Source organism: Ctenopharyngodon idella, chromosome 6 (genome assembly GCF_019924925.1).
Source record: "Ctenopharyngodon idella isolate HZGC_01 chromosome 6, HZGC01, whole genome shotgun sequence".
NCBI lineage: Eukaryota > Metazoa > Chordata > Actinopteri > Cypriniformes > Xenocyprididae > Ctenopharyngodon > Ctenopharyngodon idella.
This window is the reverse complement of record NC_067225.1, coordinates 31,996,829-32,011,763: the sequence shown is the minus strand read 5'-3', so window position 1 is coordinate 32,011,763 and position 14,935 is coordinate 31,996,829. Positions and strand designations below refer to the sequence as shown.

At 36.5% G+C, this 14,935-nt stretch overlaps 1 protein-coding gene across 6 annotated transcripts in view; it reads right to left on the bottom strand.

Annotated features, from left to right (window-relative positions):
• Positions 1–177: 177 nt before the first annotated feature.
• The window catches only part of nav1b (neuron navigator 1b), a 95,137-nt gene continuing 80,379 nt past the window's right edge, over positions 178–14,935 (bottom strand). For all 6 annotated transcript variants that reach the window (XM_051897420.1, XM_051897419.1, XM_051897421.1 and 3 more), the window contains 15 exons: positions 14,353–14,467; positions 14,131–14,252; positions 12,398–12,558; positions 12,131–12,293; positions 11,747–11,921; positions 11,572–11,663; positions 10,874–10,969; positions 10,602–10,770; positions 8,113–8,348; positions 7,844–7,998; positions 7,695–7,766; positions 7,029–7,225; positions 6,782–6,900; positions 6,482–6,679; positions 178–5,139 (listed from right to left, as the gene is read on the bottom strand). In XM_051897420.1, the coding sequence (XP_051753380.1) occupies positions 5,053–5,139; positions 6,482–6,679; positions 6,782–6,900; positions 7,029–7,225; positions 7,695–7,766; positions 7,844–7,998; positions 8,113–8,348; positions 10,602–10,770; positions 10,874–10,969; positions 11,572–11,663; positions 11,747–11,921; positions 12,131–12,293; positions 12,398–12,558; positions 14,131–14,252; positions 14,353–14,467 (2,157 nt within the window). In that variant the 3' untranslated portion in view covers positions 178–5,052. The remainder of the gene's footprint in view (positions 5,140–6,481; positions 6,680–6,781; positions 6,901–7,028; positions 7,226–7,694; positions 7,767–7,843; positions 7,999–8,112; positions 8,349–10,601; positions 10,771–10,873; positions 10,970–11,571; positions 11,664–11,746; positions 11,922–12,130; positions 12,294–12,397; positions 12,559–14,130; positions 14,253–14,352; positions 14,468–14,935) is intronic.

Genomic DNA, 14,935 nt, shown 5'->3' with positions numbered 1-14,935 from the left:
TCTGTCATCCTCATGAAGGTTTGGCATTTGTGTCTCCATGACTTTCTACAGGATACTAAACTTATTTGATGGGTTTAACTCTGAGCAATTAGAAATGCATTACACAATAAACATTTGAAACATACTCTGTGTACTTTAACCCCAGCAGTGAAAACATAAGACAGACAAAGAACACACTTAACGAACGTTGTGGTTTTATTATGACAGATGGACAATGTCTTGGTGGTCATTACGAACATCCGAAGAAGCATGCCAGTTCTTGTGTACTGGGCCACTCCATCGGTAACAAACATCTTCCTTACAAACCACATTTGTTAATGACATTGTATTTTCTTAAATGATTGTTGTTGCAAATGCAGGGCCACGCTATGTACAATGTTTACATTTATAATGTTCTGTACAAAAATGGAACTTAAGTTGTACAAACAATCATTTGGGGAAACTTACAAAGAAAGAAAGAAATATCATTCCTTTTATACGACCCCAAATTAGGTAGAACACATCCGTAATTCTGCTTCACACTAAGGTGACATGCGTTTACGACATTTAGAAACCCATTGCACATTGTAACTTACATCTTCTACCGTCATATTACCTTTTATGCAATAGTATTGGATTTTTTGAATCAATATCAAGCATTGCATGAAGTGAAAGGACTATTCAGCAACTTCTCACCACTTTTTATCTGTAATCTCTTTACATTTTTCATTGGTCCTCTTTGAACATTTTACATAAGCCACCTGATATGAAAGATCCATCTTCATTCACGAGTTGCCCAAGCTTGACCCTGACCTCAAGACAGCACCATCAAGGCATACAATCACCCAAAGCCAGGGATGAAACGAGTCTATGGAGCTCCTGACTCTGTTTAACGCACAAGACAAATTATTGCAACAATATAAAAAGGTGCATTTAAGAGCTATAAAGTGAAAAACAGCAACAGACGGACATAACAAAACCAAAGCTCATGACAAAAAAAGCAAAAAATCCAGTTTTAACAGTCACCATCCCTGTGCTGTCGTTACAATTCCTGGACAGACAAAGTAGACAGTAAAAAGTTGCTGAATTGTCGCGTTAAATGGGACTTTGCACAACACAGCACAGCTATCACACGGTTACAGGCACAATAACCAGGAACATGATGCAGACAGTGTACAGCGGCTTTAGTCACACTAATAAACGTCTTTTTAAAAACTGCTGAGGATGAGAACAGTCTCTACCTGCTCACGTAAATGAGATTTATTCCCTCACTAATTAGCTTTATTCACTGATCCAGATTCAATATCAGGTAACTTACAAACAAGTTATTAAATAGCATTCATTGACGTAAAATGAAACTGCAATTGGGCCAAATACAACTACAATCTCCAGCAGATAAGCAACAAAAGCCATTGGCACACTGTCTTATGTCTGGACTGTAATCAAATATAAATGTCACATATTAGACTTGAAGCAGCAGCGCAACTGAAGAAGGCTAAAGAAAACTGAATCATTTTGCCATCTTGAGCATTACGAGTCTCTCTATTTGGCTAATAAACTCCACAAACCCTCACTTCTTGGAGAAGGAACTACGGAAATCATATTTACACAGTAGAGTAATGATAATGCAATATATAAGATGAGTAGAAAGGAATGGAATGATTTGAGTTATATTTTAACTTTCATAGCCCAGATCTCACCTACATGCATGTTTGGATACTAGTTTCAGGTACAGAGATGGGAAATTACTGGTCCACCACTGCTTTCTGTGAGCGAATCCTCTTCTAGTGAGGACATATGGATGTAGTGTACACTACTGTTAACTGTAAGCTTCAGAGAAACACTGTATGGTTTGATATGTTTGACTACCATAGTTAAAAAGGAAGTTGATTTCTTTTGACATAATTTCATGATGGATTTTTGGTGAGGCAAAATGTGATCTAAGGAAACTTAATGCTTACAGCTCTAAAACTACCACTAAAAAGGATCATATAAATAAAATTAAAACTTGGTTGTACCTAAAGATGCCCTTAAACGCCACAAGACTAAGGCTATTGGATGTCAAGTGCGATTTTTACTAAACCAAGACATTTATGTTGGAAACTTTTTCCTATAGTGATATCAGATAGCACCAAATAATCAAAGATAACCTACGGCATCACATCCGTGTGCACTTTGTTGGGGCAATCGTCTCTTGCACTCCAAATGAAAGGCTTGTACTGAATAAAGCACTGAGTATTTGGTTTTCTACATTTGCACCATTTGCTACAAAGAGAGCGGTTAACTGAGAAAGTAGCTGTATTGAATCTAATTAGAGGCCTGAGATAACCAAACTCCTGAGCTGAGATCAGTGCCAAAGCCAAGTAAAACGTCTCTACAGTATCATTACAGTAAATCAAAGTGCACAAAAATAGTCTGTTTGTGACTGGGACGAATCTCTGAAAACAAATTAATTTTACAATGTGTTACTGAGGTGCTTTGCAGACTGTGGCAACTTCATAGGGAACACGAGCTTCAGTTTTGAGAATGCTGCCCCCTACCATGTTTTAAAACAGGATGCAGAATTAGAATTTTTTTTAATTAAAATGGAATGAAATTCAAAGACTGCGTGTTTAATAATGCATTTCAGTTTTGAGAATGAATTATCCAGTCAAATGACAGTATCAAATGTCGAATCATCCACTGAATAAATCACCATAATTCATTAAAATGAATGATGTCTTTGTTTCAAAATTGCAACTTTCATTTGAATTCAAATTCCAATTTAATGTGTGTTGTGGCCAGTTCATTTCAGATTTAAAGTTCTAAAATTTGCTCATGGGAACACTATAGCACACTTAAAATCTGTTATAAGGCATTCACTGTGTTAGAAAGAGAAAGAAAAGGGTTTAAAGGGATAGTTCACCCAAAAATAAAAATTCTGCCATTATTTATTCACACTCAAGTTCTTCTAAACCTGCATGAAGTTCTTTCTTCTGTTGAACATAAAGGAAGATATTTTGAAGAATGTTGGTAATCAAACAGTTGATGGTCCCCGACTTCCATAGAAAAAAAATACTATGGAAGTCAATGGGGACCATTAAAGGGGGGGTATAATGCTATTTCATGTATTCTGACTTATTTACACTGTTAAAGAGTTGGATTCTCATGCTAAACATGGCCAAAATTTCAAAACACGAGTTGGACGTATGATGGAGTATTTTTGTGCCAAAAATACTCTTCCAAATCCTCATAAACTTCGGAGTCTTTTTTTTCGAGTATGGGCCTGTGTGACATCAGAAAGGTCGGAATTCCTTGTAGGGGCACTTCTTCCGGAAGAGCGTGCATGCACATGTCGACCAGAGCGAGAGAGCAAGAGTACGCCCATCAACATGCGTTCTGCTTTACGTAAGTCGTCGCCAGCGCTGCACAGGTGACAGGACTTCACGAAATCAACAATGTCCCCAAAGAAGTGTGTTTTTGGTTGTGAGGAAAAGATAACCTTGCTTCTCAAAGAACCCAGCGTTAAGTGGAGCTGAGAGTTTTGTGCTCACGCATTACATTGATGTGCTCTCGATATTTGTTATTAAAATAACCATAGAAACTGATAGTTGCAATCACTTTTTTATTGGTTAAAATGAATGGAGAATATCTCGTGTTTTTCCGTGGCTGCTCGAGTCCTCAGGATTGGCGCTTATGGTTTCATAAACAAGGCCCAGTTCTACGCTGGATTTACAGATTGTTTAAAACTGAAAGATGGAGCGGTCACAGCGGTAATGATCCTGGTCATGAGTCGGAAACGCAGGTGGTGAGTAAAACTGCTTCAAATGTCTGTTTTGTTGGCAATAGGCGCATAAGTGCATATAATGTAAACAACATGAACGTAGTGAAGTCATCTGAAGTAAGAACTTAATACAGGTTTGGAACAACTTGAGGATGAGTAAACGATAAAAGAATTTTCATTTTTAGGTGAACTTATCCCTTTAAAAAGTCTGCATAAGTGTTTCTGAGACACTAAAGGATTGGGGTTGAACTGTAGCTTATGCTGTGGCCATATTCAAACGTGAAAGAAAAAAAAGTACAAAAAGCAGCATAGGCTAAAGTGGCCTTAAGTGTTACATCGGAGAGGAGACGTCTAATATTTCCCAGTATCTCCCATGTTTGCTGTTGTTCACGAGCGCTTGACTGCGAGATGAATTAGCGCGTGCACACTAGTGATTTTAGCACCTGTATCGTTGAGTTGTTAATACGGGCAGCAGTGGAACAGTAAAGGTCCCCGCAAAGAGAAATTACATCCGTATGTACATTTACATCCGTAAACAGAAATATGCAGACAAAAGTGCTATAAATTGATCGTTATTTTCATCTGTCACATTGTCATTCTTTTAGGAGAAAGAGTAACTTATTATGACAAAACATTGTTTTGCAAGCCCTTACATAAAAGTACCATGGTAAAAGCATAAAAAAAAAAAAAAAAACGTGGTTTGGTCACTAACATGATAATACCATGGTATATGGATAGTTTTTTTTTTTTTTGTATCACAATCAATATTTAAACTTTTTTTTTTTTGAAAAAATTTAAATATATGTATGTATAAGGAAAAGTATAGATTTAGTTGCTGTTTCTTTCTGAAGCTTTTCATTTTGAATCACCCTTTTTTCCTTCTCTAGTCCATTTTAAAAGGTCCTGAGGTGTGACCAAATCCATTTTAACATGTACTCTTTCGATTCATAGGAGCTCATTAAATCCACATGCATACTAACTTTAAAAGAGCAAAATGCAGTTAAAATAGTTTTAGATGGAGAATAAATAGCATGTCATACTGCAGAACATGTCAACTACCCATATAAGAAAGTACCATGGTATTACCATGTGAACCATGGTACCGCCACAGTACTTTTTTGTAAGGGACATTTGATTGAAATGAAAAAATAAGGGATGGATAATATAATAACTTAGTGGGTGAAATGCACTAATAGCATTTATAGTAACAGTACAGTGTCATCTGCAGGTGTGGGGCAGCTGTTGGAGTTTGGACCTCAACATGGGCGGCGGGAGAGATGGAGGGGATGATGGGAACGTCAATCGGATGTTCAGAGAGGAGGGAGTTTTGGATCCGTTTCTTTTTCCGGTGACTCGATGTAATTGGCAGCCTCTTGAAGTTTTAACAGCATAGCCATCTGGGAAAAGAGCAGAGATTATTACAGGAACAAGAAAATTCTGAGATATTTCTCATGCAATAAATACTGACACTGGGGAATACATTTAACCTTGAAATCAAAAAATGGACAATTATTATTAATGTTGCAGTGCTTATTATAAATGATTTATCATCATTATGTTTTTAAAAAATTCACATGCCCTTGTAATCTTTAATCAAAAATGTTAACAATGTCAGTTCTCTTCATGTGTCTCGGCGGTGAGTGGGACTGATTGCAAACTGACATTCAGATCTGTTTTCACTTAGCAAGCATTTAGTTAGTAAGCGTTCATATACAATATATATATATATATATATATATATAAACACATGTGACCTGTGCTGGCAAAATGAGTCGGAATACGCAAAGGCTAATGAAAATGTCAATTTTGGTCGAAATTGAGGTTTTCACAAAAATAAGTTCATTAAGCCCTCATCTAGCTATCCCAATGCTCCAAATAGCAATTTAACATCTAAAAGTATCTTTATTTGTATGTTTCTGAGAGGAGTACCTTTCCTTTGACCATGAAAAATGCCGTTTTTCTCTGCTCGCTTCTGGACAACTGGTGCTTCCCTCAGCACAAGTTTGGTATCGTTGTAAAGCGCAGCATTCCAACTTTGTGAATATTCATAGCGAATTCTCAATGGCATGAGTCTGAACTAATGAAATTTTCAAACTCATGCTGATGTAAACGAAACGATCTTACTGTACTTGCGCCGACTGACAGATCTGAAGCGTGCGCACAAAGACGCCTCAGACAGTGCGTGGTCCCGATATACACATTTACACAGACGTACAGTATTTCAAAAAATCTGTCTTGGCGAGTATTCATGCAGATATTATCTGCTATGTCTTAGTTGAACATTTGGTAAAATGTTCGGGAAAAACATCTGATGTGTAACATTATGATTATAGTAGATACGTGTGGTACAGTAGGTCTTAATATAACCTATGGGCTGTCTGTTTCATTAATGTTAATCAAACAATTGTGGAATCACAGAAAAAAAAGTTGAATATATTTATATTTTTCCTATAGATATGGGTTTTGACTTGGTTTGTGCCAAATTTGGTGGTATAACCAGGGATTTTAAGGTTTGATGGCTAGAAAACTTTCACTTTAATTAACTTCAAACAGGTGTAGCTCAGTCATTTTTTTTGGATTCCAACAAATCATACATCATTTTGAAGGTTTTTTTTACTAGAGAATGAGAATTACAATAACTCATTTTTTAAAATTTGCTCTTTATTTATATACTTAAATTATTGTTTTATTATGCTAACAGCCCTAATCCACACACTCCCAATCCAGCACAGCACTGACCAGTGGATCTGACTCCACGGAGCTGGGCGGCGTCTCCTTGTGTGGCCGATCTTCTCCTGGCTGACTGGGGCTGCCGGGGCCTGTGCTCGGGGGAGGCAGGTGAAAGAGTTTGGCCTGGTCTTGCTGAGCAGACGGCCAGGGCAGAGATCCTCTGACCCACTCCACCGGATCCTCCCACACTGACTTCTGTCCGTGAACCTGCAGACGCACACATTCACACTTATTCTTGATAAAAACAGCCACTTTGACAGTTAGGAAGTGTTTAGGATACAAGTTCAGGTTTAGGATACTTTGACCCACCTTAATGCCATCTTTGGCTCCTTCCTGCAGGTATGGGATGATTGAGTGATTCCAAAGATCAATAAACCACGTGCGGAATTCCTCTACTGTAACTGGACAGGACAGGAAGAAGCAGGGGCCTACGGCAACACAGATTGGACACAAATAGGTGGAAATACTCACTTCATTAGGCACATCAAGCTTGTTATTGAAACAAATGGCTCTTTATTATCATCCGTTATGATGCTGATATAATAATAAAAATTACCAATGAGGAAATCAGAGGTGCTGTGTTTTTCCAGGAAGGTGTGAAGGTGGTACCAGAGTCTGGGCACCCAGTCCAGAACCCGCAGAAGATCTTCATTTTTTACGCTTCTGGGATCCTCGGCCTCCATTAGTTTTCTGTGCAAATAACGCACCAGGAACCCGTTTGCTGGCTCGACGTTATTGGAAAACATCACCATCCTGCGTAGAGGAAATATATAAGGTCAGTAAGATATTTTTTTTTAAAAGAAATTAATACTTTTATTTAGAAAGAATGCATTAAATTGATCAAAGTGACATTAAAGACATTAATAATGTTACAAAAGATTTCTATTTTAAATAAATGCTGTTCTTTTGAACTTTCTTTTAAATGGACATGAAATATTTATTTGAAGTGAAATTATTTGATATATTTTATGTAAAGGAGTGATAAGAGAAAAGCATAATAAAACACACATATTGTTAACACTATAAAAATATAAATACTAGGCATCCATGTGCAGTATTTAGTTAGTGTGAAGGCAAGCACATGTTAGTGTCACCCAAAGTGACAATCAAAACAAAAGCACATGATCTTCAAGCAGGACGGAGCAACACATCACAGCTGTTCCTCACTGACGCTCAACAAGCAAAAAGTACCTTCGCTAGTCAAGTGTATGTTGGTACTAACCTAAAGCTGAGGTGTAGACCATGGTTAGGGGTCATCTTCACTGGCTGATTGGTTGTCCCTATTATATATGGACTGAAAAAGAGACAAAACAGCTCTTAACACCTTTAAAATGACCTCACTAGTCATGTGGGTGTAGAGTTTACGCTCACCATTTGTGATATTTACAGGTTAAAGCACCATTAACAAGTTCACTGAGGGATGTTGCATCATGCACATCATCCAAGATGACAACCAATGGGATCTCAGCTGTGCTGCTCTCCCGATCAATCTGATTGGCCAGATTGGACAGATAGAGCTGAAGGTCCTTTTGGGATAAAAGACAAAATGCAATAAGAGATTATGTCAAGTCAAGTCATATTTATAATATGAATATAATGTATATATTTTGCTTGCTTTGCCTCTGATGTACCCAGCGTACCTTGCAGGACTGGCGGTGCATGTTGAAGGTGGCAGCGATGGCGGGCGTGACCTCTCGAGCGCTGCGCTCCACCAGGTACTCGGCGAGGCGGTAGGTGAGGTAGGTCTTCCCTGTGCCGCTGGGGCCCGATAAGATCAACCGCCGGTGCTTGAGCAACAGACTGATGTAATGCTGCATCATGGGCTTGGGGATGAGCGTCTCGAACACTAGAACGTCCACACACTTCTCCTTCAGTCCTGCAATCAGGGACAACAGTGTGTGAAATCAAATATCAGTGATAGTACAATATAAACATTACATTACATTTACAATTAGTCTTATAGTAAATGCTTTTATACAAAGCGACAAATGAGGAAGATTTACAAGCAATCTGTCATACAAGAACTATCCGCAATGCCAAGTTTTAAAAGTGTTTTATTCCATATGTAAAATTACAAAACATATACATTTTAAACCTAAACATATCTTTATAAGATATATATAAAATATATTATATAACATTATATAAAATATTATCCTCCTAAAAATATAAACTGCCATAAAATACTAGAAAACATATTTTACAACAATAATTATTTTTGTTGTGATATGTTGATCAATATTATGATATTTTTCTGCTATTTTTTTTAAAAACAGCAAAAGCTCCAATCTAGAATTTTGCATAATTCAAGTGACATCAAGAATCAAAACAATATAATTTGCAATAATAGTTATATATAGCCTACTATCAATGGGAAAAAAATACACCATTATATTATCTGCTTATAATATCAGCCGATTCAGAATGATACTGATGAATGTAAAAAACACTTAATCTTGACCATTCGTTTATTTTATACATGCTCTAATGCTTCTTATTAGAAATATAGGCTAGTTTTTAAATCTTGAAGTATTTTTAATGTAGTACAGGGTGAAATCATACCCAGAAATGAGGGAATACACGTTTTCTACGAGAGAGAACAGTCAAATGACTTTATTTTCATTTGTCTGGGTGGGCTATAGCATCACACGGCCTCAATAAACAACGCAGAGTTGCAGCCTGCGCTTAAAATAACACCTAGACCAAGCCCTGAGGAGTCTGGGTAACGACCCCAATTCCCTGGGTCGTATATCAGACCTGAGAGCTGAGGAATTGGGGGAGGGCGGTAGTGTTCTGGGTGGGCCGTGGACCAATCACACGTCCTGCTGGCGGCTGTTAGACTGAGAAACATTAGCAGAATATTGCTCTTCTCTGGTGATGTGAGCTATGGAAAAACCTCATCACCCACAGCTGAGACAGATATAAGCATCATTTACACCGCAGTGCTGCCTGTGGGTATTTGCATTGTTTGTTGACGGTTATTGAAGATGGAAATCTGAAAATAATGGCTTAAAGCTCATATGGAAAAATACTGAAAGACAGTGTCAGAACATGGACAGTAAAATAATGTTGAAATATATAGTATTATTGGTAACACCTTAGTTTAGGGTCCAATTCTCAATATTAACTAGTTGCTTATTAGCTTGCATATTACAAGCATATTGGCTGTTTATTAGTACTTATAAATGACATATTAATGCCTTATTCTGCATGACCATATTCCACATCCCTTAATCCTACTCAATACCTAAACTTAACAACTACAACAACTACCTTACTATTAATAAGCAGTAAATTAAAAGTTTGAGGCAAAAGTCATTAATAGTGAGTAGTTAACAGTGAAATGCAGCAGCGAGAATGATCATGTCTGCAAAAAAACATGACTCCGTTACTCCGCTATTAATTTCACTGAAGTGGTTGCCAGTACGTTATCGAATTGTTTTTAAGATTCTCGTACTTGTTTTTAAGGCCATTCACAATTTAGCTCCTATTTATTTGTGACAGTGTACACTCCCCCCAGATCCTTGAGATCCGAAAACAAATATCTGCTTGCCGTTACTAAGACAAAATACAAACGCAAAGGTGATCGAGCCTTCTCTTGAGCCGGTCCTAAATTGTGGAACGATCTCCCAGTCGCTATTAGATCCGTCAAATCTTTACCTGTTTTTAAAGCTATGTTAAAATCACATTTGCTTAACTCTGACTGCAAGCTCAAATGATGGAGAGTGATATTTATTGTGTGTTATGTGTTTGTTTTATACTGTTTTATTTGTTTTTATTTATACTTTTGTTTTCTCTTGAGACTGTGAAGCACTTTGGACAACTAACGTCGTATTAAACTGGTGCTATATAAATAAAATACAAATACAAATACAATATGTGTTCCCCAAATTAAAGATGGACCGTATTATTATTATTATTATATAATATATATAATACTTAATTAGGGACAAACTGTTTTATACTTAAAAGTATATAAAAAAATTAAATGTATACAAATATGTCTATATAATAATATATAATGACATTTCAGATGTGTTCATCATTTTCCTTCATACCTACAGTACAAGACCAGTGTTAGATTTTACACGTACATTTCAATGTTACTCACAAACCTCAACTCACTGACCTTTTAGGGCGACACTGATGCAGGAAGAGCCTTTGGTGTAGAGGCGCACTGGTGGGGTTTCAGGCGGCTGTGCACCCAGAACCCTCTTGAGATGGCTTAGGCTGTAGCTGAAGATGGAGTCCTGAGAGAGGCCGAGACTGGAGCTGGGGTCCACCACCGCTAAATACTCCTACAGAGACACAAGCGCTTTTCATGTTCTGTGTGCATGTTTTATATCAGGTCTAAATGCGTGGATGTTTTTTGTCCCTCAGAAGACTGCAGATGGCACTCACTTTAAAAGCCTGGATGACTGCAGAGTCCAGAGCAAACCAGTCAGTCCGCCCGCTGATATGAACCGTGCCAATGAAAAACTCCAGCTGTTTCACCTCCTATGAATGAGGTTTTAAAAAGTTAGAGCAGGTCAGAAGGTTGTTTATTGTTGTGAAACAACACATTTATATAAATAATTACATTAAATATTTATTTTACATTTTTAAATATTATTTTATTTTATTAAACATTATTTTAAAACAATACAAAATATAACAAACAATAGCACAGTATTCAGCAGTGCTACTAACTAAAAAAAAACTGAAATAAATTGAAATTAAGCTGAAATAAAATAAAATATAAATATTAGACTAAAACAAACTAAATTTAGAAATGTTGCTTTAGCAACTAACTGAAATAAAATAAGTTGAATTTGAAGTACTAAAACTGAAATAAAAATAAATTAAAAATAAAAATATTATAAAAAACTAATAAAAACTAAAAAAGCTCATATAATTACTAAAACTAAAATTAAAATAAAATATAAAAATAAAAGATAATTCGAAATATATTAATAAATCCTATAATAGTATAAAAATAATACAATGAGAATGGTAAACAACAATGGTTTTCAGTACAGTATCTGAACTACCCACTTTTTAACGTACACTATATCAGCTGCTGATTTATCAGCATGAAGATGCTTATGTAAAGAACTCACGTCTTTGAATAGGTGCTGACTGGGTATGCGAACCAACACTCTGGCGAGACTTTCGTCCTTCTGTAAAGTTGCGGTGGGGCTTTGAAAGACATCTAAGAGATGAACAGAAATTAAAGTGTGAGAGTATAGAAATTAAGGCCGATTGGATGTGAAAATTTGTGTAAAAATGTGTCACCTGGGTAAGGCTCATTTTGTCCGATGGTTTTGCTGAAAGACGAAACAGATTGTCGTGGTGATGAGACGCCCAATGAGCCGAGCCCAGAGGACTGGGAGGTGGAGCTTGGTGGTCTGGAGGAGGGGCCACCCGTCTTCAGCTGGTCATTCTCTGCCTTCAGGTTTTCTACTGTAAGCTGTCAATGCATTTATTGAGGGATTTAACTTAAAGTCGGCATGAAATGGAAGTTGCAGTCATATCGGGGGTGATCAAGCATTTTTTTTAACTTCAAAAAAAAAAAAAAAAAAAACGGATCGGGACTCAGTATCAGCAGATACTCAGTATTTAACGACACGGATCAGGGGCACAAAAAGCTTCTTTAGGACATCCCTAGTTCACACACACCTGCATGTTGGTCATGGCCTCCTGCAGCTGCTCCAGCTGATGGGCGGAGCTAAGTGCCTCCAAACGGATGTCCGTCAGCTTGCGCTCTTTCTCCCATAGTTCCGTGCGTAACTCTGACACCACTTTCTCATCATGCTCAGTCTCCTCATGCCCTTCACACGATCTGCCATAAATACCAGCAAAGCTTACATACTGTAATATAATGTATAATTCAAATCATCTCTTAAGACATGCTGTCTATAATGCGGCAACAACCGTATGTCGTACCCTGATGTTGAAGTTGAGGCCTTTGCAGGGACATTATCCACATTATGGATGATTTTGGGTGAAGATGGGGCGGATGTGACCGGGGTTGCGATCTCCTCTATATCTGCGTATGGCGCTTTGGAACCCTTTTTACTGAAGGCCTTGTTAAAGGAGCTCCTCAGCTACATTTAGAGGAGAAATCAGAGTTCAACAGCAACAACAGCAGCTCATTTATATTGAGTCTCTCTTTAAAAACAAACAAAGTGTTAGTGTAGATGGTTTGGATTCATGACGGTAGCAAATAGCAAAACAAAAATAACAGTGGAGGCATGTAAGATTTGAAGTGTGATCGCGTCTGCATTAAGAATTATTTTTTGCTCTGTTTTCAAGCAAAGCATTGAACTAGCATTACTAGTACAACATATTGAACTGAATGTATGTCTGTTTCTCAGCAGTGTTGTTATTGTTAACTAAACTAAAACTAAAACTGCAACTATTAAAAAATAAACTTAAAATTGGAAAATTAGAATTGTCAACTAACTGAAATAAATAAGTTTAATAATTAAAAGCTACTAAAAATACTAAAACTTTAATATAAATAAATTAAAGCTATATATATATATATATATATATATATAAAATATTTAAAAAACAATGAAATGACAAAAGCACATAACAAAATTACTAACTTAAACTAAAACTAAAATGAATTATGAATTAAATAAAATGAACTGAAATATAAAATATTAATTGTTAATTCATACAATAATAATCAATACAATAACAGTAGAAGTGAAGCTTGTCTCAGGCATTAGTTATGACAGTGTTAATCACAAAGCACATATCAAACACTTAAAAAATGCATGAAATGATGAAGAGTTATTGAGTAGGACACTTGAAACATCTTGTGCTAAATTAATTTTTCAGTCAATATGTCTAATAACTGTATATTGTATTGCATACTACTGAAACACAAATCCATCCTTTTAATATTGCTTCATGGCAGATTCTAAACCTGAAAGCATCAGACATATTGACTGAGTTTTTGTCCATATAATACATCAACGAGATGTAGATATTGATTGTTTCTTTAGATGCTGATGTGTTTGTGATGGATGAGGATGGGATGGGGTTGGCTGGGTAAATGACTCACCTCATAGACCTGTAAAACAGGGATCAGGGAAGCATAGGGAAGAGATCACAGTCATACTTAATTTCAACGTTGGAACAGTGCTGTTCCCATGATGATAGCAAACAATAACATACTATATATAGCACACATGCTATCCCAACGCCATTAACCGGGTCTTATTGACAGGAGATTTAATGCATGTTAAAGAAAAACCCCATTAACAATAAACAAAAACATCTGATGCCTGCTGGAACAAACAGATCCTACTAGTTTAAGCCAGGCTGTTTTTTAGTTTGTTGCTGGACCAACTATCCACCTTATTTTGCAACGCGCACACAGTTTTCTTTGAATGTGCGACACTTCCGATTCATTAGTCGCTAACCGGTAAATAACTAGAAGAATTACAAAGTGCAGCAAATGGTAAAACTATTTGCGTAACAATAACAAACCAGTGTGTTTATAGTTATGATAATGTATTAGAATAATATGACAACAAATACTAGTTTGCAATATCAAGCAGCACAACAGATTGTTTTTGTACAGCTAAAATAACTGGAAGCGAATTACATCAGAAGCCTCACACATTCAAGTTACTGAAACTGGTATTTCTACACATCCTCACCCAGCTCTTCTTCTTCTTCTTCTTGGCCTCCTGTTCCTTCAGGCTGCCGGCGCTAGAGTGACTGGTGATGCTGTTCAGACTGGAGATGCTCTCTGACGAGTTCTGCCGGTCCATCTGCAGCTCTGGGAGAAAATAATAAGAATAATTGCTTAATTCATGAAATGATTAAATGTAAATACAAAATAACATCTCAATCTTTTTATTAGCTCTGAAAATCTAAACCTTTGGGGGGTGTGGTGTCAGAGGTTTCGAGGGCCCCATGAATGAAAGACTGGGCTTCTGTGTTCTTGGTCTTCAAGACCTCTATGGTTTCCCTCAGGTCCTGTAGCTCAGAATCCTGAAATTAGAAGGCAAAGATAAACTTACTTAACTTTACCCACCAAGGCTACATTTATTTGATCAAAAATACCAAGAAACAGTAATATTATGAAATATTACAATTTAAAAACTCATTTCTATGTAATTTATTGTAAAATGTAATTTATTCCTGTGATCAAAGCTGAATTTTCAGCATCATTACTCCAGTCTTCAGTGTCACATGATCCTTCAGAAATCATTCTGATATGATGATTTGATGCTCAAGAAACATTTCTGATTATTATCAATATTGAAAACAGTTGTGCTGCATAATATCTTGGTGGAATCAGTGATTCGTTTTTCAGGATTCTTTGATGAACAGAAAGTTCAAAAGAACAGCATTTATTTGAAATAGAAATCTTTTGTAACATTATAATTGTCAACTTTTGAACGGTAGAATACATGTTTTATTCTATTATATTTATATAAAAAAATTATTCTTTTTTTT